This window comes from Sprattus sprattus (assembly GCF_963457725.1).
Source record: "Sprattus sprattus genome assembly, chromosome: 17".
Classification (NCBI taxonomy): Eukaryota; Metazoa; Chordata; class Actinopteri; order Clupeiformes; family Clupeidae; genus Sprattus; species Sprattus sprattus.
This window is the reverse complement of record NC_137915.1, coordinates 2,726,684-2,751,683: the sequence shown is the minus strand read 5'-3', so window position 1 is coordinate 2,751,683 and position 25,000 is coordinate 2,726,684. Positions and strand designations below refer to the sequence as shown.

The following is a 25,000-nucleotide window of genomic DNA, read 5'->3' as shown; positions in this document are numbered from 1 at the left end:
GTGTGTGTGTTTGTGTGTGCATGTGCTTGAGAGTGCTGCAAGTGTGTGTATGTGTGTGTGTGTGTGTGTGTGTGTGTGTGTGTGTGTGTGTGTGTTTGTGTGTTCATGTGCTACAACAGTGCCTCAAGTGTGTGTATGTGTGTGTGTGTGTGTGTGTGTGTGTCTGTGTGTGTGTGTGTGTGTGTGTGCATTTGCTTGAGAGTGCTGTGTGTGTGCAGGCCTGCATGCGTGCACGTGTGTGTGTGTGTGGGTGTGTGTGTGTGTGTTTGTGCCTGTCTGTGTGTGTGTGTGTGTGTTACCTGCTGTGATGTCCCTCTTGTTGCTTCTCTCCTGGGAGAGATCACTCTCCAGCTCCCCCAGCTGTTTCCTCAGTTCTTCCCTGGAGGACTTAGCATGTAGAGCCACGTCTGTCCTCAGGGCTGCACAATAACAAATATCAATCAATACATCAACCAATCAATCAATTCAATCTATTTGTTTATTTGATAAAGAGGGACGGTGTACATTCACGAACATTAAAATGTAAATGCACCCAATAATGAAAAAGGCTATACAACCTCAAAAAAAGCATTTACATATTTATCAAACATAACATTGACAACAAATACAAATAAAATAAGATAAGATTAATGAATTAATAACCGCTGGGGAAGCGTTAATTATGAATTAGTACTACTTATTCTGAATATTACTGATGAATACTCCACAGAGGAAGATGTTAATAGTTCAGTATCACAAGATAGAACAATGTAATTACACGGAGTAAAACTGTGGCCTCAGAACACTAAGGAACAGCTAATAGAGGAACAATGGCATGCAGTGAGGATGTCTTACCAAGATGTTCCTTAAGAATGGCCACATCCAGAAGGCTCCGCCTGTATTTCTCCTCGTGTTCATTACCTAAAGAGATGCATTATAGTTTAACTTAGACAGTGTTCTTATAAGAGAAAAAAAAACTAGACCTACAAGACCAAGCATAAATTGTTTTCATTATTTAGTTCTTTGTGTAGCCTACTGCTTGTAAAGTCATTTTCAAGTAGCCTATCATATATAGTAAAACAAATGAATAAAATGTTAATACACCTTCATCGTTCTGTTTCTTTTTCTTCTTCTCTTTCGACTTCTTTTTTGGTGGCATACTGGTAAACTACTGAAGGTCCAGCACAGAGGAAGTAGTCAACTCGGTTACGCCACTATGAAGGCAACCAATCGCGCCTCGAGCAAGCTTTCTCGCCTGACACTGAAAGCTGTACACTACAATGGGAGAGCTCCATGTCACTGTTGTCTTGCTAAAGGTTTGCATCATTGCCTAGCACTGAACGTTGTTATGGAGACAAGAGACGCTCTGAATGAATGGGATAGGGTGGTGTAAAGTAGCCTACCACTCCCCTATAATAAAACATGGAACGTCTCTGCTGCGGTGAAAGAATCGGCAAAAATGGCATAGACGTCTTTGATGGAAGGCTTAAAATGCAGTGAACGGTCAAGAAAGACATACATTAAGATCTATTTAAATTTAAATGTTAAATGATCTAGGTGGTTAAAAAAGCAGGCTTATGTAGGTAACCCTAGTCTTTGTCATGTATGCCTATTAGTAGGCCTACATATTGCATTTCCATTTGCATTTCCAGGCATATTAAATCTTATTGTTGCGCTTGGTTCTTATGGCAGTAGGTCTGGCATTAAGGTTTTCATTGTAAGCCAATTTAGTACGCCCACCTTAGGACCAGTCCTTGTCATTTAGTCCCTGGTCTCACATCCGAAGGGGCCGCGAGGGCGTGGTTGGAGGAGGGCGCTGTGAGTGGGTGTTTCTGACCGTAGACAGGGCTAGGCGGGTTTAGCAACGGAAGGGGACGAACAGGAAGAGCACGGGCCGTGTTCACGGGAGGGGGAGATAGAAGGCGGTGTTTATTTCCCCTAATTTATTTATTTACTTATTTCCCCTCTGCTTGTGTTAACAAATGTGCTCTGTTTGTCCAGCGAGAAAACAGTAGATTTGGTTTACCAGCGTCAGTGGCTATTCTTACTTCACTTTGCTGTTGGGTCGCCTGCAATAGCTCTGCAGCCGCGCAGGCTTACATACAACTTCCCGTCCGAAGAACACGACGAGACGAGGAGCCAGAGCTGCAGGAAAATAATTAGCCAATACAGGGCTGTCGGGTGAAGACGTCCGCTTTTGCTGGAAAACCGACTTCCCTCAGGAAATCTAGAAATCGTTGAAAACATCGGGTCGCCGAGGGTGTCTTGTGGTTTATTTTCTTCGAGTGGGTTGCTTGCATTCCACAAGCGGCGTCAGTGTCACTAAATAACGTTATAGGCTAACCCAGGGATTTAATGGGAGCCTAGCCTCTATAGACCTCCTTTCTCCCCCCGACGGACCCTCGCTCGACATTGATTCGGGCGCTGTCCTCACCGGGCGGGGGGTGTTGAGCGGAACTGTTGCTCTGACTGCGGGAGGAGGGAGGCCCTCTGCCCCAGCAGTCGCTCTGGCCGACTATTGTGGAGCCGTAATATGGCAGGAAATCTGAAGAAAGGAGGGGGACTTATCGGTATGATGAAGGACGCTTTCCAGCCCCACCATCACCTCCACCACTCCCATCACCAACCAGGGGCCGTGGACAAGAAAACGGTTGAAAAATGCTGGAAACTAATGGACAAGGTAGACTACGTGAAGCAATAAGCTACTTAGAAGTAAACGTAACCTGAAGGCCAACTTAATTGGTCCTGTTACCTAGTTAGCTTGCTTGCTTGCTAAGTAGCATCGTTTTCACATTCCTGCTAGCTAGCCTAGCCGTATGGCCTTGTTCTTTGAGCACTTGAGTGAATGCATTATGTCAGGATGGAGAAAATTAGCTGGATTGCTAGCTCGTAAGGTAACGTTAACTGACAAGCTGGCAACGCTCAGTCCGTTAGCTTATAGGAAAAGTAATGATTATGTAGCATCGGGGATATATCTACGGTAATGACAGTGGCCCCTCTTTATCATTCAGAAACTTATTAGCGCCGATATTCATTCACTTGGTAGTTCTGAGGCTTTTGTTTGACCGTAGCTAGCAAACTAGCCAGGTTTATTAGCCAGCTCGCTAGCAAGCTAACTGACATTAGCTGCCTTGAAGAAAAAAGGCACATTGAATTTAAATGGTCAAGGCCTCCCACTCGTGATTTGAAGATTAAAATGCTAAACCCACAACAAGAGAATGTTAAATGGGAAACTATGACTACTCATAATCAGAAAATCACTCTTCAAGAAATGTCAGATTAACATTAATGTACAAAAGGATTTGTACCACACTGTAACGTTAACAAACGATGCCAAAAGCAAACGCATACATCTCCAGTGATCAACATTGTGTAGTTACTGTTTCCGTTCTGTGTTTACAATTCAGTTAAAGTTAGACTTGCCATCAAATGGTGCACCTTATCATTAATTATTGTATGTGTATTTGACAACTTAATACTTGTGGGACTAATGTGACACGGGAAGAAAGTTATCACAGGTGGCTTGTTAGAGGGCCATTCGTGTGCCTGTTTATTAAGGTCTTACCACGTCAGTGTGTAAGTGATCATACACCACTAATATACCAGGGAAACCTGTGGTTGGACATTAAAGTAGTGTCAGAGGAATACAGGCCTGTGATTAGTTCTGGCCGTTTGACATGAAGTCAACCTCAGCCCAAAGCAGTATTCAGGAGAAAAAAGTGGTCGAACTCACTTCCTGTGCGATTCACACTACACAACTTGCAACGCAGTGAAGACAGCTATGTCTGAGTCGTTAAGGACCAATGCTTTTTCACTGATACTGCTTACTTTCAACCTCACGTACCACTTTTACATTTTAAGATAATGCTTTGTCCGTTCTTGAGCAAACCTCTGTTACAGAGCTTCCCCCAGCGTCAGGGAGTAGGGTCTCAGGAAATGCGTAGTCAAATTAAAGCAGAAGTAACTGCAAACTCTTGCGCACACACACACACACACACACACACACGCACACGCAGAAGTAACTGCTAAGCTTGTTCTGCTTCTGTTTTTTTCTCGCACAACCGCTTAGATGTGTTAGTTAGCACATAGTCATGGGGGAAAGGCTGTGTGTGTGTGTGTGTGTGTGTGTGTGTGTGTGTGTGTGTGTGTGTGTGTGTGTGTGTGTGTGTGTGTGTCTGCAAGAGTTTGCACAAGAGAGGGGGGTTCTGCTCATCGCATCTGAAGCCTTCTGCAGCGTTCTGAGAGCAGCCAGAGGAGAGGAGAGGATTGAGCCGACCCCGATGTCCCTCTGCATCCCCAGAGAGTCAGGCTCTGGCTGCTGCAGTGTGTGTGTGTGTGTGTGTGTGTGTGTGTGTGTGTGTGTGTGTGTGAGAGCCTGCCCTGGCTGCTGCACAGAGATTAAAGCACTCATGGAATACAGATGTTGCATATGCTTCATAGAGCGGGGCCTAATTATCAACTCATAGAGACACGCGCATGTTAACTGCACTTGGAGTTTTGTGAGTGTATTAGAAAGTGTCTGAATATTGCTGCTTTTATAAGAATAAACAGCCCAGTATCAAATCAAATCAAACTTTATTTGTACGGCGCATTTCGTACACAAAGGTAACACAATGCGCCTCACAGTAGGAAAGAAAGGAGAGGGGGGAGGGGGGGGGGGGTTACAAATACTTGTAAACAGACACAGATAGATAAATAAGTAAACGTTACTTATATTACATACAGTATGGTAGATTGATCTTTTTTTTTTCTCAACCATGACCTTTTTGTAGCCTCACATTTTTGACTTGCGTTATTTCATCAAGTCTGTATCCCCCAGCGTCTTGGAATTCTGGTGAGCTAGTCTGAAGAGGTTTCCCCTCGAGATTCCGAAAATACCTAAAATGTCAAAATCTCCAGCTATGCTTCCTCTCCTCTCCCACCCCAATCTCTCTCTCTCTCTCTCTCTCTCTCTTTCTCGTTTTCTCTTTCTCTCTTTCTTTCTCTTTCTCTCGCTCTCTTTCTCTTTCTCTCCTCTCTCTCTCTCTCGGAGCTAGAGTAAACAGTGGCATCTTGACAGCGCAAAGAGTTAAGATGTCACTCATTTTTAGTCCACCTTTTAAATAGCAGGGTTAAATTACAGGCTGGATGAATGAAGAACCACAGCAGGAGTCTGAACCCTGCTGGCCCGAGGCAGTCCACAGGTCTCCTTCTGGCAAGCACCAGACTCCACCACAGACCCGCCTCTGGAGCCCTGGTCCAGCAGATAATCAGAACCGACCTCAGTACCGACTGGTTTAAGCAGAACAACTCCTGTCTGTAGTCACAGGCCATCTTAAACAGGACAGCTGTGTCTGTACTCACAGGCCATCTTAAACAGAACAGCTGTGTCTGTAGTCACAGGCAATCTTAAACAGGACAGCTGTGTCTGTAGTCATGGCAATCTTAAACAGGACAGCTGTGTCTGTAGTCACAGGCCATCTTAAACAGGACAGCTGTGTCTGTAGTCACAGGCAATCTTAAACAGGACAGCTGTGTCTGTACTCACAGGCCATCTTAAACAGGACAGCTGTGTCTGTAGTCACAGGCCATCTTAAACAGAACAGCTGTGTCTGTAGTCACAGGCCATCTTAAACAGAACAGCTGTGTCTGTAGTCATGGCAATCTTAAACAGAAAAGGTCTGTGTGTGTGTATCTGTGTGTGTGCACGTCTGCGTGTGGGCACGTCTACGTGTAGGCTAATGACATGACTGAGTGTATTCCTGTACACTTAACACGCGCGTTGGTTTGTTTGTGCGTTTCTGTGCGGTAGGAGCAGTGTGTTAGTGTGACTGTTCGTTAGTGTGACACTTTTTTTCTAAAGGGCAGGGATGTATGTGTGACTGCGCGCACACACACTCATGTATGTGTGACTGTGCGCGCACACACTCATGTGTGTGTGTGTGAATGTGTGTGCGCGGGCACACTCATGTGTGCAGGCACACTGATAACTCCCAGAGCGCCTCTGCACCGGCCTCTTATCATGAGTTTGGCAGGCTGCATGCGAGAGCTGTTTTGGGAAGAGTGGAAGGGTGTTGGCTGTGCATACAAATATATATATATGACTTTTATTATGACACCCCCTCTTCACTAGGTCAAATGCAAACACACACAGGACAGGCCATGTAGGGAGGAGACTGGTGCTTGTATGTCATGGACCTCGTCCCATCTTTACTTTCCTTTAAACTGAAGACACTCACTCACAAGCACACACACACACACACACACACACACACACACACACACACACACACAGACAAACATGTACACACACACACACATACGGCCATTGAAGAGAGAAATTTGCTGGACTATCCTCAGAAATGAGAGACGTGCACACACACACACACACACACACACACAGACACACATGTATACACACACACACACACATACCGCCATTGAAGAGAGAAATTTGCTGGACTAGCCTCAGAAATGAGAGAAGTGTGCGCACACACACACACACACAGCAGCTGCAGTCAACAGTGCTGGTTTGTCGCATCCTAAACAATAGCCACTGCAGCACTCTTAAGGGCAGGGAAATATGAACGGACTTCCTCAAGTCAGGCTAAAGATGAAATCATTGCATACTTAATACTCCGCCATATATGGATGATTTAACCACTAACTGCATGCATGAAGGGAAAATTACTGATAGGCAAATTATTTCTCACCCTTATATGGTTGATAGACAACTGACAAACTGCTGCATAGGGAAATGACGATAGGCTAATTATAATAATTAGGCTTATTGCTTAAGTTTATTGTTTTTCTTGAATTCATTTTTTAACTGATGTGCTTACTGTCAACATTTGACATTTTTTGTGAAATAACCTTTACAACCAAACATAACATTTTAATCAGAAATTGAAGGCTTATTTGAATATTGAGTGAATAAAATGTGTGTTTGAAAGCGATCTTCATGCTTGCACACTTGCGGAGTTGTTTACTGTGGTGCCAGGTAACCTGCGTATTTCAGGCCAAGGCTATTCTGCTCACGACTCATTTCCGCTGCGTTTGGGCAGCTTAAAATAAAACGAGACACACACAGAACCACAGATCTCTACACTGTTTTCTCACACTCTCAACCAGCCGCCATTACTGTCCCAGCATGCATCACTCTCCCTCATTTTGGGTGCTGTGTGTGTGTGTGTCACTACCCTGGATGGTTCAAATGCAGAGTGTGTGTGTGTCTACACCACCTCTGCAATAGAGTCACTTTCAATTCACTTTACGACCCGCCAAGAGTGAACATTAGTCATATGGGTGGATGGTTTCGTCAGGTTGCAGGCTCTGAAAAAATCAGTCATGTAGTTTCCAAGTTGTCAGCACTGACCGAAGATGGTCACAGGTCACATCAAGCCAATGCCCTGTCACAGTCGAGGCTATAACATTTGACACAGAACATTTACCACGACCGGAATCGCCATGGCAGACTAAAAAAAAATGCACATTATAGTATAACACTCTTCAGTTGCATAGAAATGAATCGCCACTAAAGACTGTGTGTATGTGATTTATGTATGTCTGTGTGTTGCACAATTGCATAAGTGTATAAGCCCCTGGGTGACCTAAATTTCCCCTCGGGATTAATAAAGTGTCCATCTATCTATCTATCTATCTATCTAAGAAACATGGAGAGCATGGTATAATGCATATACATGCAAAACCCTGGAGAGCATGCTATAATGCTCTTCAGTTGCATAGAAGTGAAGCCAAAATGTGTCACAATGAGAGCTGCTATGTCTTCATATCGGAGCCAGAGTGTGCACAGTAAGTGCTTTTTGGAGTCAGCACAGGAATAGTAAAGGCATTATCGGGTCAGAACCCACCCTGTTTTGGTTAAATCTCCTCCATTCTTTATTTCCTTCAGGCTGACTTTTCAAATGAACGCATAATGTCCATTGTGCAATACTGAAATAATGCTCAATATGTTGGCTGTGTGTGTGTGTGTGTGTGTGTGTGTGTGTGTGTGTGTGTGTGTGTGTGTGTGTGTGTGTGTGTGTGTGTGCGCGCCTCTTTTTTCAGGTGGTACGTCTGTGTCAGAACCCCAAGCTGGCGCTGAAGAACAGCCCCCCCTACATCCTGGACCTGCTGCCGGACACCTACCAGCACCTCCGCACGATCCTGTCTCGCTACGAGGGCAAGATGGAGACGCTGGGAGACAACGAGTACTTCCGTGTCTTCATGGAGAACCTGACCAAGAAGACCAAACAGACCATTAGCCTCTTCAAGGAGGGGAAAGAGCGCATGTACGAGGAGAACTCGCAGCCCAGGTGAGCCCAATACCTTTGACATTTGACCCCTGACCTTTGGCAAACGCATTAGGCACAATGCCCAACTGGTGGCACAGAAAAGGCAGGTTTGGCAAACGCATTAGGCACAATACCCAACTGGTGGCACAGAAAAGGCAGGTTTGGCAAACGCTTAAGGCACAATGCCCAACTGGTGGCACAGAAAAGGCAGGTTTGGCAAACGCATTAGGCACAATGCCCAACTGGTGGCACAGAAAAGGCAGGTTTGGCAAACGCTTAAGGCACAATGCCCAAGGTGACGGGGGCAAGACTGGGTGACGGGGGCAAGACTGGGTGACGGGGGCAAGGGCTAAGGTGACGGGGGCAAGACTGGGTGACGGGGGCAAGGGCTAAGGTGACGGGGGCAAGACTGGGTGACTGGGGCAATAAGGGGTGACTGGGGCAAGACTGGGTGACGGGGCAAGTCCCTTTTAACAGGAAGAAACCCGGAGCAGAACCTCAGCTCAGAGAAGTTGCCAAAGAGCTATGGACACTAGCACAGTTCCTCAATTCCTTATCTGCTCAAAAGCCACAGACACAAGCTGAATAGATAGCTGTGGATCCCAACTTGCTTGCTGATTAGCTGTGGACCCCAACTTAATTTCTGAATAGCTGTGGACACACGCGTAGCTGCTGAATAGCTGCTGAATAGCTGCTGAATAGCTGCTGAATAGCTGCTGAATAGCTGCTGAATAGCTGCTGAATAGCTGCTGAATAGCTGCTGAATAGCTGCTGAATAGCTGCTGAATAGCTGCTGAATAGCTGCTGAATAGCTGCTGAATAGCTGCTGAATAGCTGCTGAATAGCTGCTGAATAGCTGCTGAATAGCTGCTGAATAGCTGCTGAATAGCTGCTGAATAGCTGCTGAATAGCTGCTGATACTGCCTCAGTGGCTAAAAGGCTTTTGGCACTAGCCTAGCTGGGAAATAGTTTTGGATAGTAGTGCAATTGCTAAATACTGATATTATCTAGGGCTGAACGATTAATTGCATTTGCGGTTTAATCGCGATATGATGAGACGCGATTTTCACCGATTTGTTTATGTAATGAGCAGTTAAATACAAATGTAAAATGTGGGAAAGAATATTTCCCACTAAATGTATTTAATATTTAAATCATTCAGTACGTTTTGTTGGAGAAAAAAAGAGGATAACATTTTTTTTAAATCGCATATCGAATCGCAATCGCAATATTTTGGGGGGGGAAAAAAATCGCAATTCGATTATTTTCCCAAAACGTTCAACCCTAATATTATCTCTTTTGAGAGTGGCTGTGGACTGCTGCTTAGCTGCTAGTGTGACTGTTAAGCGAATCCGGGGTGCGTTTGACAGCTGCACCGTGCTGTTTGTTTTGCCTGCCTGTTTCCAACTGGCAGCACCTGTGTAGGGGTCTTACCTGTTGGCATTGTGGCTCAGCCTGCCTGCACTTTAAAGCACCTGTTCAGCGTGTCACCCGTGTGTGTGTGCCCGTGCTGTTTCTGATCTCAGGAAGGACGGTGCAGCGAAGCGCTGTGCACTGAGCTGGCATGAAGCTGGCACGGAGGGGAAAGAGCGTGTGAGCAGCCAGCGGTTGGTGCCCATGTGACTCTTGTGGCTGCGCACCTGTCTGCTCGAGCGCCAGTCTGCCCTAGTTACGGTACAGGAGAGGAACGTCATGGCAACCTCCTGTGGCGGGCGCCGTCTCACTCTGTTGCTCAGACATCTGTAGTAGAAGTTCTTGTGTTTAGAAGGTGATTTTATCCAAAAGTAACTTACACAATGAATACGTAGCTAAGTGAGGTATTACAATAACAGTATTAAAAGTTCCCCTCTATGCTCATGGTATCGTATAAAAGGACCACTTGATTATTTAGGATTTTTTTTTTATATCTGAGGTGGTATAAAAAAAAATCATAAATAATCCAGTGGTCCTTGAAAGTCCATGAAACTAGGAAACTAGGATAACTATTGTTGTTACAGATGGAGGCTTCTTTGGGTTTTCGTAATCTACTGTATAGAAACATCATTTGTTCTTTGAGGTTGTGCGTGGTAGATGAAAGCAGAAGTGTTCCCTTTCTATGGAAACAGCACCGTCAACCCGTGATTTTGTCATATGAACAAGTCGGGTGGCGGTCCATGTGACCGTTTTTGTCTAGCATTTTGTGGCAGTTACAGTTCAGGTAAAGTTCAGGTGTGGTTCACGCGGACACCCAGGGAACGATAGGTAGCTACCTGTGCCCATAAGGATGCAAATGTAATGTGGCTGACCCGTGTTAAAGCACTGAGCACTGCTGCCCACTCCTGCTCAGCGCGTGGAGATTAGATATGCAGTACACACACACACACACACACACACACACACACACACACACACATCATGTCTGCACCCGCTGGGCTCTCAGGATGCGGTGCCTGTCGTGTGTGTGTCTGTCTCTCACTAGCTCTCGATGCAAATAGCCAGCCGAATGAGGAAGTGGTGGACACTTTGCCCATGACACATTTAAATAGAAATATTCAAATTTCCGAGGCTATATAAATCACATTTGGTTATACTGGCTAGTGCCTGTGTCTGCCCGTGGTGTTTGTGTGTGTGGGTGTGCGTGTGTGTGTGTGTGTGTGTGTGTGTGTGTGTGTGTGTGTTTGTCGCCGTGTGTATGTGTGTATGTGTGAATTTTTCGTCATGTCAGTCGAACAACACTGCGTTGTGGAGTTTGCGGAAACAGTTGCTTCATGAGACTTGGTACTTGGTCATGCCTGTGTGTGTGTGTGTGTGTGTGTGTGTGTGTGTTGCTTCATGAGACTTGGTACTTGGTCATGAGTGGGCGGGAGGTGCGGGTTACCATCGTAAGCATCCCGGCATCGAGAGTTTGTCAACGCAGTTACGCGCCTCACTTCCTGCTAACGCACAAGCTTCCTGTTCCTGATTCTCACAGGCCCAAACCACTCAGAGTTGTTCTGACAGCTAAATGAGTATTAGTGTGAGACTCGACCACTCTCTTCAGTCAGAGTTTCTTTTGACAGCTAAATGAGTATTAGTGCGAGACTCGACCACTATTTCCAGTCAGAGTTCGTTTGACAGCTAAATGAGGATCTGTGAGACTCGACCACTCGCAGTTAAGCTTTCTGTTTGGTTTAACGTCGGCCAAAGATGCCCCCCAATGCAGAACCTCACAGGTCGTTTCCGTGACGGGGAATTAAACTTAGTCTCGAGCTTAGGCCTAATTGAAGTGGAACGTGATTCTCTGACAAAAGACATATTTCGATTGTGTCCAGAGATGGTCCATATCTGGGAGGTTGTTCCCGTACGGTATTCAGACTAAAGTAATAAAGATTGAAATTGGGGGAGCACGATGTGGTGAAAGTCATATTGCAAATATTGTGTCCGATGCGATATAACAAACAAATGGTATCATGAGTCTACTTGCTTCAGCAGCTCTATAGTATCCCCTTCAACTGTGCATAAGAGGCATGTGAACCACATGTTTTTTAAACTGGGTAATCCAAACCCATGATATGATATTACCCTGTACATGAAGGGTGAGAACTGACTTCACCCTTTTGCCTGTGGAACTGTAGCAAGAGGTGGCCCTCCCCCAGGTTTCAGTTCTGCTTTTTTTCTCTTTTCTTTTTTCTGCTCGCTGTGAAGACATGAATAGGCTATTATAAGAGTCGGTTACACGCCTAAGCTATACTCAGCATTACATGACGACTATGAATACATATCCTACCACTTGATGTAAAAATATTCTATTTAACCCTGACTTCAGGGGTTTCAGCTGAAATGAGTGTTAGAATGAGGTTACCATAGCATTACATTCGTACATTTAACCTAGGGAGTAGAACCTAACTTCATCAACGGTGCAAATGTGCAAAAACTCCAGTTAAGGTGAGTTCTTAATCACGTCGTAGTACCGTTTAACAGCAATTTAGGCAATCCTATACCCTTTCTCAACCCTGACTTTCTTTGATGATGATTTAAATCTGAGTAAGCCCGCTGGTCTGCACACTATAGTCACGTGGCCATTCACTGCACACTTCACAGCCTAAACAGAGACTGATTGGTCACACACACACACACACTCTCTCTCACACACACACACACACACACACACACACACACAGAGTTTTTATGTAATTAAATTGCACCCTTTTGCGGTCATGTAATCGCACAGCTGGCGTTGCGATTGCACTTAGATTTATTGTGCAGCACTTCTAGAACTGCAAAGCCCCTGAGGACCGGAAGGAGGATGAAAAGAAACAGCTCGCCTTTACACCTAAAGCTGTCTGTCGTAAAACTAGAACACCATGGCCCTCCGCGTGAACGCTGTGGGTTAGGTTAGGTTAGGTTAGGTTAGGTTAGGTTAGGTTAGGTTAGGTTAGGTTAGGTTAGGTTAGGTTAGGTTAGGTTGGGTTGGGTTGGGTTGGGTTGGGTTGGGTTGGGTTGGGTTGGGTTGGGTTAGGGGCATGACCTGATGGCTGTTGCTGTGTTCAAGAGAAGCAAGCCTGGCCTATGAGCTCAACATGGATGTGGTTGTTTAATGCTGCTGTTCCTTTTACCCTGGTAGTTGGAGCTGGGGTTGACGCCACGCCAGAGTTCACTGCGTTTCCAGTAAAACAAGTTGGAAACGCAACCATTATTGCACACACACACACACACACACACACACACCATTATTGACATTGTCAGCTATTCCAGTTGATGATGACACGACACATTACGCTACATTTTGCGCGTACAAACATCAAACATTTCCACTGATGGAAGATAGACAGTGTGTGTGACTGCTTTAATGAGGCACAAGTAGGAGGAGGCAGAAGTGCTGTACATCTAAAGCTTTCACTTTTGTTGATGCACAGAGCAGCCATCTTGGATTCTTGGATTCTGAGGTTGGGATTGATGAGGTTCGTCCTAACTCCAGGGGCCGTTCCAGTTGAAATTCCCAACTGGGAACTTGATTTAGACTTCTTAGTTTAAATGGAACGCTCCATATGGTTGCTTGTAGAGTTGTCAATGCTTCTTTTGGTCACCTGGGCTGGACTTATTGATCTGTTTACTATTTATCTATTTTAAAACTGGATATTCAACAGATTGCTACTCGGCCTGGCCGGTTGAGCTCAGCTTCATTTGGTGAACTCTCTAGTGGAGTTTCAGTGCATGTTGGGTGTCTAGTGGACTCTTCCTTTCTCCTCTCCTCTCCTCTCTCTCCTCCTCTCCTCTCCCCTCCTCTCTCTTGTCCTCTCTTCTCCTCTCCTCTCCTGTCCTCTCTTTTCCTCTCCTCTCTCCTCTCTCTCCTCCTCTCCTCTCCCCTCCTCTCTCCTGTCCTCTCTTCTCCTCTCCTCTCCTGTCCTGTCCTCTCCTCTCTCTCCTGTCCTCTCTTTTTCTCTCCTCTCCTCTCTCTCCTCTCCTCTCTCTCCTCCTCTCCCCTCCTCTCTCCTCTCCCCTCCTCTCCTCTCCTCCTCTCCTCTCCTCTTTCCTCTCTCTCCGGTCTCCCCTCTCTCCTCTCCTCTTCTCCTCTCCTCTCTCTCCTCTCCTCCTCCCCTCTCTCCTCTCCCTTCTCTCCAGCGAGTCATGAGTGACTGATCTGATGTTGGTCGGCGTGGTATAGCACGCTGTGCGCTGCTCTACTGAAATGGACCAGCCCCTTGCTGGCCTTGTCTGCTGCTCACTGCTCTACTGAAATGGACCAGCCCCTCGCTGGCCTTGTCTGCTGCTCACTGCTCTACTGAAATGGACCAGCCCCTCGCTGGCCTTGTCTGCTGCTCACTGCTCTACTGAAATGGACCAGCACCTCGCTGGCCTTGTCTGCTGCTCACTGCTCTACTGAAATGGACCAGCCCCTCGCTGGCCTTGTCTGCTGCACACTGCTCTTGCCACACGGACGTCGGGGATGTTCTAAATGTCTGCATGGAAGTGAGAGGTTGATCACTTCCCTTTTCTGCACGGCTTCTGTGCGGGGAGGCGGTGTCCGGTTGCTGCCTGGTGCGTGCGCTCCGCAGACGCTTTTAGCCAAGTCATGCTAGTGCCCCCACCCACCCCGCTCCGCTCCATCGGCCTTCACACAAGCAGCACACACACACACACACACACACACACACACACACACACACACACACACACACACACACACACACACACACACACACACACACACACACACACACAGACACACACACACACACACACACACACACACACACACACACACACACAGACACACACACACAGACACACACACACAGACACACACACACAGACACACACACACAGACACACACACACAGACACACACACACAGACACACACACACACACAGACACACACACACAGACACACACACACACACAGACACACACACACAGACACACACACACACACAGACACACACACACACACAGACACACACACACACACACACACACACACTCTCCATCGGCCTGCCGGCTGCATTCTCCGTCCCTGCTCTTCCTCTTCCACAGAGCTCTCTGCACAGAGCCCATTGTGCCAGGTGCTAAATGTGGCTGCCTAAGATGACATCACATTCCCCATTAGTGCCCAGCGTACAGCCCAGCCCAGCTGCTGTGTGTGTGTGTGTGTGTGTGTGTGTGTGTGTGTGTGTGTGTGTGTGTGTGTGTGTGTACCAGCCCAGCTGCATATCCCTGCAGGCAGCACAGCGGCTGGCTTTGCCTATCTGTCTGTCTTATCTGCATTGGGAAAGGTCTGTGTGTGCGTGTGTGTGAGCTTTAGTCTCCCTGTATGCACGTGTGTTTGTGTGCATGACTGTGTCTCATTGTGTGTGTGTGTGTGTGTGTGTGTGTGTGTGTGTGTGTGTGTGTGTGTGTGTGTGTGTGTGTGTGTGTGTGTGTGTGTGTGTGTGTGTGTGTGTGTGTGTGTGTGGCGGTAGGGAAATGCGGCGAGCGATAAGGTGGATGTCAGCGAGCCTGATGCACAGGATTAGGCCCTCGTGACGCAGACGTGGCTTATTACAGATGTGCGGCCGTGCAGTCCCTGCCTGTGTGACATATTCGCTTTGGTAGTCGTCCATACTGAAAATGGTGTGTGTGTGTGTGTGTGTGTGTGTGTGTGTGTGTGTGTGTGTGTGTGTTAATATTTTATGTGAATACATATCGTATCCATACCATTATCAGTGTATGTGGATGACTACAAAACCCCATGTGTCACACAGGCCGGTCAATACATGTAATTGAGGAGGCCAACATTACCATTTCAACTGAGGTAAACCAAGAATCTAAAGATACTGAAAATGGTGTGGAAAAGATATATTTAAATATCATTTAATATATGTTCAGTCCAGTGGGATAATCATCTTTAGATTGATAGTGATGTTGGCTGGGTTTGTCTGTGTGTGTGTGTGTGTGTGTCTGTGTCTGTCTGTGTGTGTTTGTTTGTGTAAGCACGCACTGTGAATGGAAATGCACTGACCATTGCAGAGGTTTCCATTTCGGCTTGAATTTCACCGTCCAGTGCATCACAGCCCGTTACCATGGTGCTCTCAACCAGCGCAACCACCGATTTATCTACAGCACGCTAACAGAATGCTCCAACACACACACACACACACACACACACACACACACACACACACACACAAACCCTTGGCTTGGTTTGGTGAGGTGAACTCGAAATCCTGAGTAATTATTCCAGTGTTGGGGCTAGATGCTCAGACTCTTGCCTGGTTGCGGTGTCTCAGAGGCCCTTCCACCCACACACACACACACACAAACACACACCGCTAGCCTTCAGCCCGCTGCCATTGCTCACCTGCAAGCCGCTGCTATCCCACAATGCAGCTCACCTAGGGCTGGTCCTCAAGAATTGCATAGACTGCATCAGGAAGCTGGCAACAGATGTTGTCGTTGGAATCCGGCAGTTCCACACTGATTGGCCATCACAAGTGTCAGTCAAAGGAGTGGACACGAATGAAAATCATGCTGTTACGCCTTTGTGGACTGTGGACCCAGCTAGCATTTAACCAGCGACACCACATCAGCCAAAAGATCACTGTACCAAGGCATTGCTCAATTACTGAATTTGAAAAAAAAATAAGTTTTCCTTGGTAGATGCTGCGCTTAAGGCTGTGGTCTGGTTGGTTCTGTGTCATGTGGGCCAGCAGGGTCCATTCGGTCCTCGGCTTAGAAAGATAGAATTCAATTCAATAACATTTATAAATGCAATGTTGGTCATTTGACTCTTTTGACTCTTGAACTCCATCTGCATACCCCTCACACCACAGGGCTGTCTCACGAGTCCCTCTACACACCCCTTACACCACAGGGCTGTATCACGAGTGTGAGGTCTACACACCCCCTTCACACCACAGGGCTGTATCACGAGTGTGAGGTCTACACACCCCTCGCACCACAGGGCTGTATCACGAGTGTGAGGTCTACACACCCCCCTCACACCACAGGGCTGTCTCACGAGTGTGAGGTCTACACACCCCCCTTACACCACAGGGCTGTATCACGAGTGTGAGGTCTACACCCCTCACACCACAGGGCTGTCTCACGAGTGTGAGGTCTAGTGAGTCCCTCTACACACCCCTCGCACCACAGGGCTGTATCACGAGTGTGAGGTCTACACCCCTCACACCACAGGGCTGTCTCACGAGTGTGAGGTCTAGTGAGTCCCTCTACACACCCCTCGCACCACAGGGCTGTATCACGAGTGTGAGGTCTACACCCCTCACACCACAGGGCTGTCTCATGAGTGTGAGGTCTACACACCCCCCTTACACCACAGGGCTGTATCACGAGTGTGAGGTCTACACCCCTCACACCGCAGGGCTGTCTCACGAGTGTGAGGTCTAGTGAGTCCCTCTGCACACCCCTCACACCACAGGGCTGTATCACGAGTGTGAGGTCTACACACCCCCTTCACACCACAGGGCTGTATCACGAGTGTGAGGTCTACACACCCCTCGCACCACAGGGCTGTATCACGAGTGTGAGGTCTACACACCCCCCTCACACCACAGGGCTGTCTCACGAGTGTGAGGTCTACACACCCCCCTTACACCACAGGGCTGTATCACGAGTGTGAGGTCTACACCCCTCACACCACAGGGCTGTCTCACGAGTGTGAGGTCTAGTGAGTCCCTCTACACACCCCTCGCACCACAGGGCTGTATCACGAGTGTGAGGTCTACACCCCTCACACCACAGGGCTGTATCACGAGTGTGAGGTCTAGTGAGTCCCTCTACACACCCCTCGCACCACAGGGCTGTATCACGAGTGTGAGGTCTACACCCCTCACACCACAGGGCTGTCTCATGAGTGTGAGGTCTACACACCCCCCTTACACCACAGGGCTGTATCACGAGTGTGAGGTCTACACCCCTCACACCACAGGGCTGTATCACGAGTGTGAGGTCTACACCCCTTACACCACAGGGCTGTATCACGAGTGTGAGGTCTAGTGAGTCCCTCTGCACACCCCTTACACCACAGGGCTGTATCACGAGTGTGAGGTCTACACCCCTTACACCACAGGGCTGTCTCACGAGTGTGAGGTCTACACCCCTCGCACCACAGGGCTGTATCACGAGTGTGAGGTCTACACCCCTCACACCACAGGGCTGTATCACGAGTGTGAGGTCTAGTGAGTCCCTCTGCACACCCCTCACACCACAGGGCTGTATCACGAGTGTGAGGTCTACACACCCCTTACACCACAGGGCTGTCTCATGAGTGTGAGGTCTAGTGAGTCCCTCTGCACACCCCTGTCTCACTTCCCCTTTTTAAACATGCACAACAAGCTGACACTCACATTTGTTTCCACTTGCCACTTTTTTTTTTTTATATACAGTGCCACTTTAAAGTATGTGAACCCCTTGACCACTTAGGAGTTTTCTGTTGTTTTACCATGATTTTTCATTTTTTTCATCACCAATTTTCCATAGAAGGAATGTCAGGTTTATGTTTATCATTTGCATGTACTTTTTTTAGAGGGAATTGTTTGAGTAGCCAAAAGACTACATGAAACATGGAATTAGTCCATTTCAAAAGTAAGTGAACCCCCAGCTGAATTTGTAAAGTCAAGCAGGTAACAGATTCAGTGAAACTTATTTGGGTGCTTAATTAGTCAATTGAGCAAACCGATCATCTGAGACATCCTTAGGGAAAGGTTTGGGCAACACAGATTAAAAGAGGGAGGAAACCAACCAAACTACTGTAGTGCCAAGGTGTACCCACACAGATCAACAATGCCGAAAGGAAACGAGATATCCGAGAACATCAGAAAGAAGGTTCTGACAGCCCATCAGTCTTGGGAAAGCTATAAGACCATCTCCAAAAGATTCCAGCTCCATCCATCCATCCAAGACAAATAATTTAGAAATGGAGGGCATTCAACATGACCGCATCTCTGCCTAGAAGTGGACGCCCATCAAGACCATCACCAAGAAGCACCAGAAGAAGAATAAATCAGGTAAAAGTCAACCCACACATCACCTCTAAAGAGTTTCAGACCTCTCTTGCAGCATCTGGGGTAAATGTACATGGGTCTACAATCAGACGAAAATTGAATAGACATGACATTCATGATCGGGTTGCTAGAAGGAAGCCTCTGCTCTCAAGAAAGAACAAAACTGCCCGTTTCAACTTTGCCCGAGAGCACTTGGATAAACCAAAGGCCTTCTGGAAGTCCCTTCTTTAAACAGATGAGTCCGAGATAGAATTATTTTGTCACAATCAAAACCAACAATTTTCGTCTGATTGTAGACCCATGTACATTTACCCCAGATGCTGCCAGAGAGGTCCGAAACTCTTTAGAGGTGATGTGTGGGTTGACTTTTACCTGATTTATTCTTCTTCTGGTGCTTCTTGGTGATGGTCTTGATGGGCGTCCACTTCTAGGCAGAGATGCGGTCATGTTGAATACCCTCCATTTCAAAATTATTTGTCTTGGATGGATGGATGGAGCTGGAATCTTTTGGAGATGGTCTTATAGCTTTCCCAAGACTGATGGGCTGTCAGTACCTTCTTCCTGATGTTCTCGGATATCTCGTTTCCTCTCGGCATTGTTGATCTGTGTGGGTACACCTTGGCACTACAGTAGTTTGGTTGGTTTCCTCTCTCTTTTAATCTGTATGGCCCAAACCTTTCCCTAAGGATGTCTCAGATGATCGGTTTGCTCAATTGACTAATTATTCACCCAAATAAGTTTCACTGAATCTGTTACCTGCTTGACTTTATCAATTCAGCTGGGGGTTCACTTACTTTTGAAATGGACTAATTCCATGTTTCATGTAGTTTTTCGGCTACTCAAACAATTTCCTCTAAACAAGTACATGCAAATGATAAACATAAACCTGACATTTCATCTATGGAAAATTGGTGATAAAAAAATGAAAAATCATGGTAAAACAACAGAAAACGCTTAAGTCCTCAAGGGGTTCACATACTTTCAAGTGGCACTGTATATAAATGAAGTGACTGTTGGTTCTGTATTCGGCCACTATTGCTAAAGATTCATGTCAGTAGTTCATTAATAGTTTGCCCCCCTTATGCTCAGGTATATTGGTTGTGTGTGTGTGGGGGTGTGTGTGCAGTGGTTAGCTGCCCTTCAAGCAGTGGTCCCAGGTTCCATTGGGCCATTTGAGAGCATGCCACTGGACTGCCCTTTCGTTTCCGTGACGACTAGGTTCACCACAGCAGCCGCTCTTGTGACCCTCTCTGCTGACCAACACCATGTTCCCTAATGATTTATATGTTTCATTATAAAACAATTGGGTTCTATCACGTAATTTAGCTGTTTCACAGCTAATAATAAATCACTCCGCGATGAAATATTCGCGTTGATGATTAAAATTCTTAAAATTCCAAACCAAGACGTTGACAATGGAACTATTTTTTGTTACCCCACTCCCACTCGTGCTATATTGCTTAATTTTATACCACTTTCCCCCAAAGCTCTGATAGACTTAAAGCAGCATGATGGCAAGGGTCCCCTAATGAGATAATTCGAAGGGAAGGTAGCTGTTTTGCTTTTGAGGTCCGAATCCACATAGCTGGCCAAAATGGTGTTGATTGAATGGCTGCTTGGCCCCATAGGAAAGCTGTGCAGAGTGCAGAGTGCTAAAGCGCTAGATGCCAGCCGACCGCTTCTGCACAGGCTTATGAAAGACAGCAGGGCACCAGAGAACCTAAACGCACATACACACACACACACACACACACACACACACACACACACACAGGCTTCTGCACAGGCTCGTGAAGGACAGCAGGGCACCAGAGAAACTAAACGCTCATCATTCCAGCACGCCTGGCAAAGACTGGTCTGTGTAACATGAGTCTGCAGAGAAGGCACTGTGTGTGTGTGTGCGTGTGTGTGTGTGTGTGCGTGCATCTGCTGTCACTGCTGTTTCCTGACAGAGATCCGGTGTAAAGCCAGTTCCGGCAAATTCAATTTACAAAGTGATGACTGCGAGGAAAGGACCTACCCAGAATTTTCATCCGACGCACATGCTTAATCACGGCTCACATCCATACTGTCTGATTGACTGCACCATAGAGCTTAATCACGGCTCACATCCATACTGTCTGACTGCACCATAGAGCTTAATCACGGCTCACATCCATACTGTCTGACTGCACCATAGAGCTTAATCACAGCTCACATCCATACTGTCTGACTGCATCATAGAGCTTAATCACGGTGCCCATTCAAACTGAGTGTGAACGGACCTAAGCGCTTAAACAGAGCACAGATCCATACTGATGGTCTGCCACATGTAAGCAGGACTCCGGCCGCCTGAGCCTCCTCGGGTCCTGGGTCTAGACACAGGAAGTGCTGCAGGCTGGAAGATGCTGGGTCAGCCCACACACGGCTAGAGGCTGGAACCCATGGGGAAGAGGGGGGAGGAGGGTGGAGCCGGTGGGGAAGAGGGGGGAGGAGGGTGGAGCCGGTGGGGAAGAGGGTGGAGCCGGTAATTGGCATGGTGGTGCTGAGTCACCGCTGTGGGGTTCCCACAACCTGAGAGAGAGAGAGGGGGTGGAGGGGGGGGGCTTGAGAGAGAGGATATTCAGTGATTCACTGTTGTGTGTGTGTGTGTGGGGGGGGGGGGGGGTTAGGGTAGGGTGAGCGTGATCTGAGGTTTGGGAGAGGACACTTCACAGAAAGAACAGGAAGCAACAGAGCAGGGGAAAGAGTAGTGTGTGTGTGTGTGTGGGGGGGGGGGGGGGTGCAACAGAGGAAGGGAAAGAGAGATATGTGGACGAGAGGGAGAGGGGTGGAGCTGAAATGTGGGAGGGGAGATGAAATGGAGATGTTTAGGGCTGGAGGGTGTGAGAGCCTACGGGGACTCCCTGAGCCAGACATGTTTGGTGGTTCGGCGGAACAAGAGGGTGTGGTGGTGGTGGTGGTGTTGGGGAGGTGATTCTGGTCAGAGACGTTGGGTGGATGGAGTGTGTGATGCTGAAGAGATGTGGGCACTGTGGCTGAATATGTGTTCGCGGTGGACATGGAAATATCAGTAGAGCAGCATGGCATAGACGGGGATGGTGTTGATCGGGATGGTGATGGTGTGGTGGGGATGGTGTGTTGTGATGCTGGTTTGGATGGTGATGGTGTGGGTGGGGATGGTGTGGCGATAGTATGGTGATGGTGTGGATGGGGGTGGGGTGGTGGTGGTGGTGGTGGTGGTGATGGTGTGGGTCGTTATTGTGTGGTGATGGTGATGATGGTGGTGTGGATGGTGATGGTGATGATGGTGGGGTTTGGTGGAGAAGGTGATGGTGACGATGGTGTTGGTGTGGTGGGGAAAGTGTGGTGTGATGGTGGTGTGATGGTGGGGGTATTGATGTTGGTGATGGTGGGGGTATTGATGTTGGTGATGGTGGGGGTATTGATGTTGGGGATGGTGATGGTGTGGTGGGGAAAGTGTGGTGTGATGTTGGTGTGTTGTTGGGGATGGTGTGTGTGGAACAGTAGTTCCGCTGGTGCAGGAGTAAAACATGGATTCTAATATGGCATGAGCCAAAAGATCACCAGAGAATCCTGATTCACTCGTCCTCCTCTCTGAAGGTCTTCATCAATGTCACTATTTTAGCTCTCTCTCTCTCTCTCTCTCTCCTTCCCCCCCCTCTCTCTCTCTCTCTCTCTCTCTCTCTCCTTCCCCCCCTCTCTCTCTCTCTCTCTCCCCCCCCCCCCCTCTCTCTCTCTCTCTCCTCTCTTCTCTCTCTCTCTCTTGCTCTTGGCTTTTTCTTCAGTGCAAACAGGAAACAGGAAGGGAAGAGCCAGCTGTTGGGCAAAGGTCATCAGCAGGGGGGCGGGGGGCAAGGGAGTGCTCTGCCTGTTGTCATGGCAACAACAAGGAGAGGCCAGCCAGCCAGCCATCGGGGGCGGTAATAGAAATTGTCCATGTATGTGCGCTTGCGCCCAAAAAAGGAAGCCCCCCCCACCCCACCCCACACACACACACACACACACACACACACACACACACACACACACAGACCCCACCTTCAATGCTGTAGGGTTAGCCAAACCCCTGCAGACAGCGGCCAACTCCTTCTCACTGCAGTTGTGTACACACACACACACAGACACACACACAGACACACACTCCTTCTCTCTGCAGTTGTACACACACACACAGACACACACTCCTTCTCTCTGCAGTTGTACACACAGACACACACTCCTTCTCTCTGCAGTTGTACGCACACACACACACACACACACACACACACACACACACACACACACACACACACACAAACACACAGACACACACTCCTTCTCTCTGCAGTTGTACACACACACACACACACACACACACACACACACACACACACACTCCTTCTCTCTGCAGTTGTACACACACACACACACACACACACACACACAGACACACAGACACACACTCCTTCTCTCTGCAGTTGTACACACACAGACACACACACACACACACACACAAAGACACACTCCTTCTCTCTGCAGTTGTACACACACACACACACACACACACACACACACACACACACACACACACAAACACACACTCCTTCTCTCTGCAGTTGTACACCAACTTGTTTTTCTTCCTCCACGGTGGGGACTGAGCCTAAGGAGACGCCCACTCACGTGCCTCTCTCCCCACTTGGAAGGAAAAGGAGAACTTGCAGGGGTGTGTGTGTGCGTGTGTGTTTGTGTGTGTGTTGGTGTGTGTGTGTGTGTGTGTGTGTGTGTGTGTGTCCAAGCAGCTGAAGAGTGAGTCCATTGAGTCGAGGTGCAGCTGGATGACCTCCCCCTCCCCACTCTCCTTTTTACCAACACTACACACCCACACACACATACCCCCCATCTCCTGTATGAGACTAATAGAGAGGAAAGAGACACACACATCAGGATCATTCACAGACACACACACACACACACACACACACACACGTCAGAATCATTCACAGACACACACACACACACACACGTCAGGATCATTCACAGACACACAAACACACACACACACAGATCAGGATCATTCACAGACACACACACACACACACACACACACACACACACACATCAGGATCATTCACAGAGACATACACATATCAGGATCATTCACAGACACACACACACACATCAGGATCGTTCACACACACACACACACACCAGGAACATTCACAGACACACACACACACACACACACACACACACACACACACACACACACATCAGGATCATTCAAACAGACACACAGATCAGGATCATTCACACACACACACACACACAGATCAGGATCATTCACAGACACACACACATGTCAGGATCATTCACAGACACACACACATCAGGATAATTCACAGACACACACACATCAGGATCATTCACAGAGAGAGAGAGAGACTTGGAGAGAGTGAGAGTGCGATTTTGAAGAGAGAGAGAGAGAGAGAAATAGACTTAGACAGACGGAGGGAGGGAGGGAGATAGAGAGAGAGAGAGAGAGACAGAGACTTGGAGGGAGGGAGAGAGAGACTTGGAGGGAGGGAGGGAGAGAGAGAGACTTGGAGGGAGGAAGGGAGGGAGGGAGGGAGAGAGAGAGACTTGGAGGGAGGGAGGAAGGGAGGGAAGGAGGGAGAGAGAGAGACTTGGAGGGAGGGAGAGAGAGAGAGAGAGATAGAGAGACTTGGAGGGAGGGAGGGAGGGAGGGAGGGAGAGAGAGAGAGAGAGAGAGAGAGACTTGGAGGGAGGAAGGAATGGAGGGAGGGATGGCTCATTCATAGTCTGCACGCTGCATCAGCTCGCAGGCTAAACAAACACCCACAGCCCAGCAGACCTGTTCAGAGATGCTGTTTACTCAGGGACCAAACACACACCAAGTAGCCCTCGTGTGTGTGTGTGTGTGTGTGTGTGTGTGTGTGTGTGTGTGTGTGTGTGTGTGTGTGTGTGTGTGTGTGTGTGTGTGTGTGTGTGTGTGTGTGTGTGTGTGTGTGTGTGTGTGTGTGTGTGTGTGTGTGAGGAGTGGGTGGTCTGTGTGTTAAGGTAAAGGCGTACACAGTGTGTGTTGGGTAGGAAAAGATCCAAGCATTTCTGCTGCCACAGCTCTTATGCTGGAGCTGTGCCTGCACGCGTACACACACACACACACACACACACTTGCACTTGCACTTGCACTCACAGACACAGACAGAGGGCCTTTTGTGACGGATCACCAGTTTCTCTTGGCCTGCTCAGAGATGGCAGGAAAACATGCGTGTACACACAGGCT

The 25,000-nt window shown here is 47.8% G+C and overlaps 2 protein-coding genes across 2 annotated transcripts in view; one reads left to right on the top strand and one right to left on the bottom strand.

The window, feature by feature from the left end:
- drc12 (dynein regulatory complex subunit 12 homolog) overlaps positions 1–1,138 on the bottom strand; it is a gene marked incomplete at both ends in the record, with an annotated part of 4,907 nt that extends 3,769 nt beyond the window's left edge. Inside the window, 3 exons of the mRNA XM_080855090.1 lie at positions 300–419; positions 835–900; positions 1,084–1,138. Coding sequence (XP_080711216.1) covers positions 300–419; positions 835–900; positions 1,084–1,138 — 241 coding nt within the window. The remainder of the gene's footprint in view (positions 1–299; positions 420–834; positions 901–1,083) is intronic.
- Positions 1,139–2,107: 969 nt separating this feature from the next.
- cbl (Cbl proto-oncogene, E3 ubiquitin protein ligase) overlaps positions 2,108–25,000 on the top strand; it is a 55,479-nt gene continuing 32,586 nt past the window's right edge. Inside the window, 2 exon segments of the mRNA XM_080855168.1 lie at positions 2,108–2,659; positions 8,026–8,273. Of these exon segments, the coding sequence (XP_080711294.1) occupies positions 2,513–2,659; positions 8,026–8,273 (395 nt within the window). The 5' untranslated portion in view covers positions 2,108–2,512.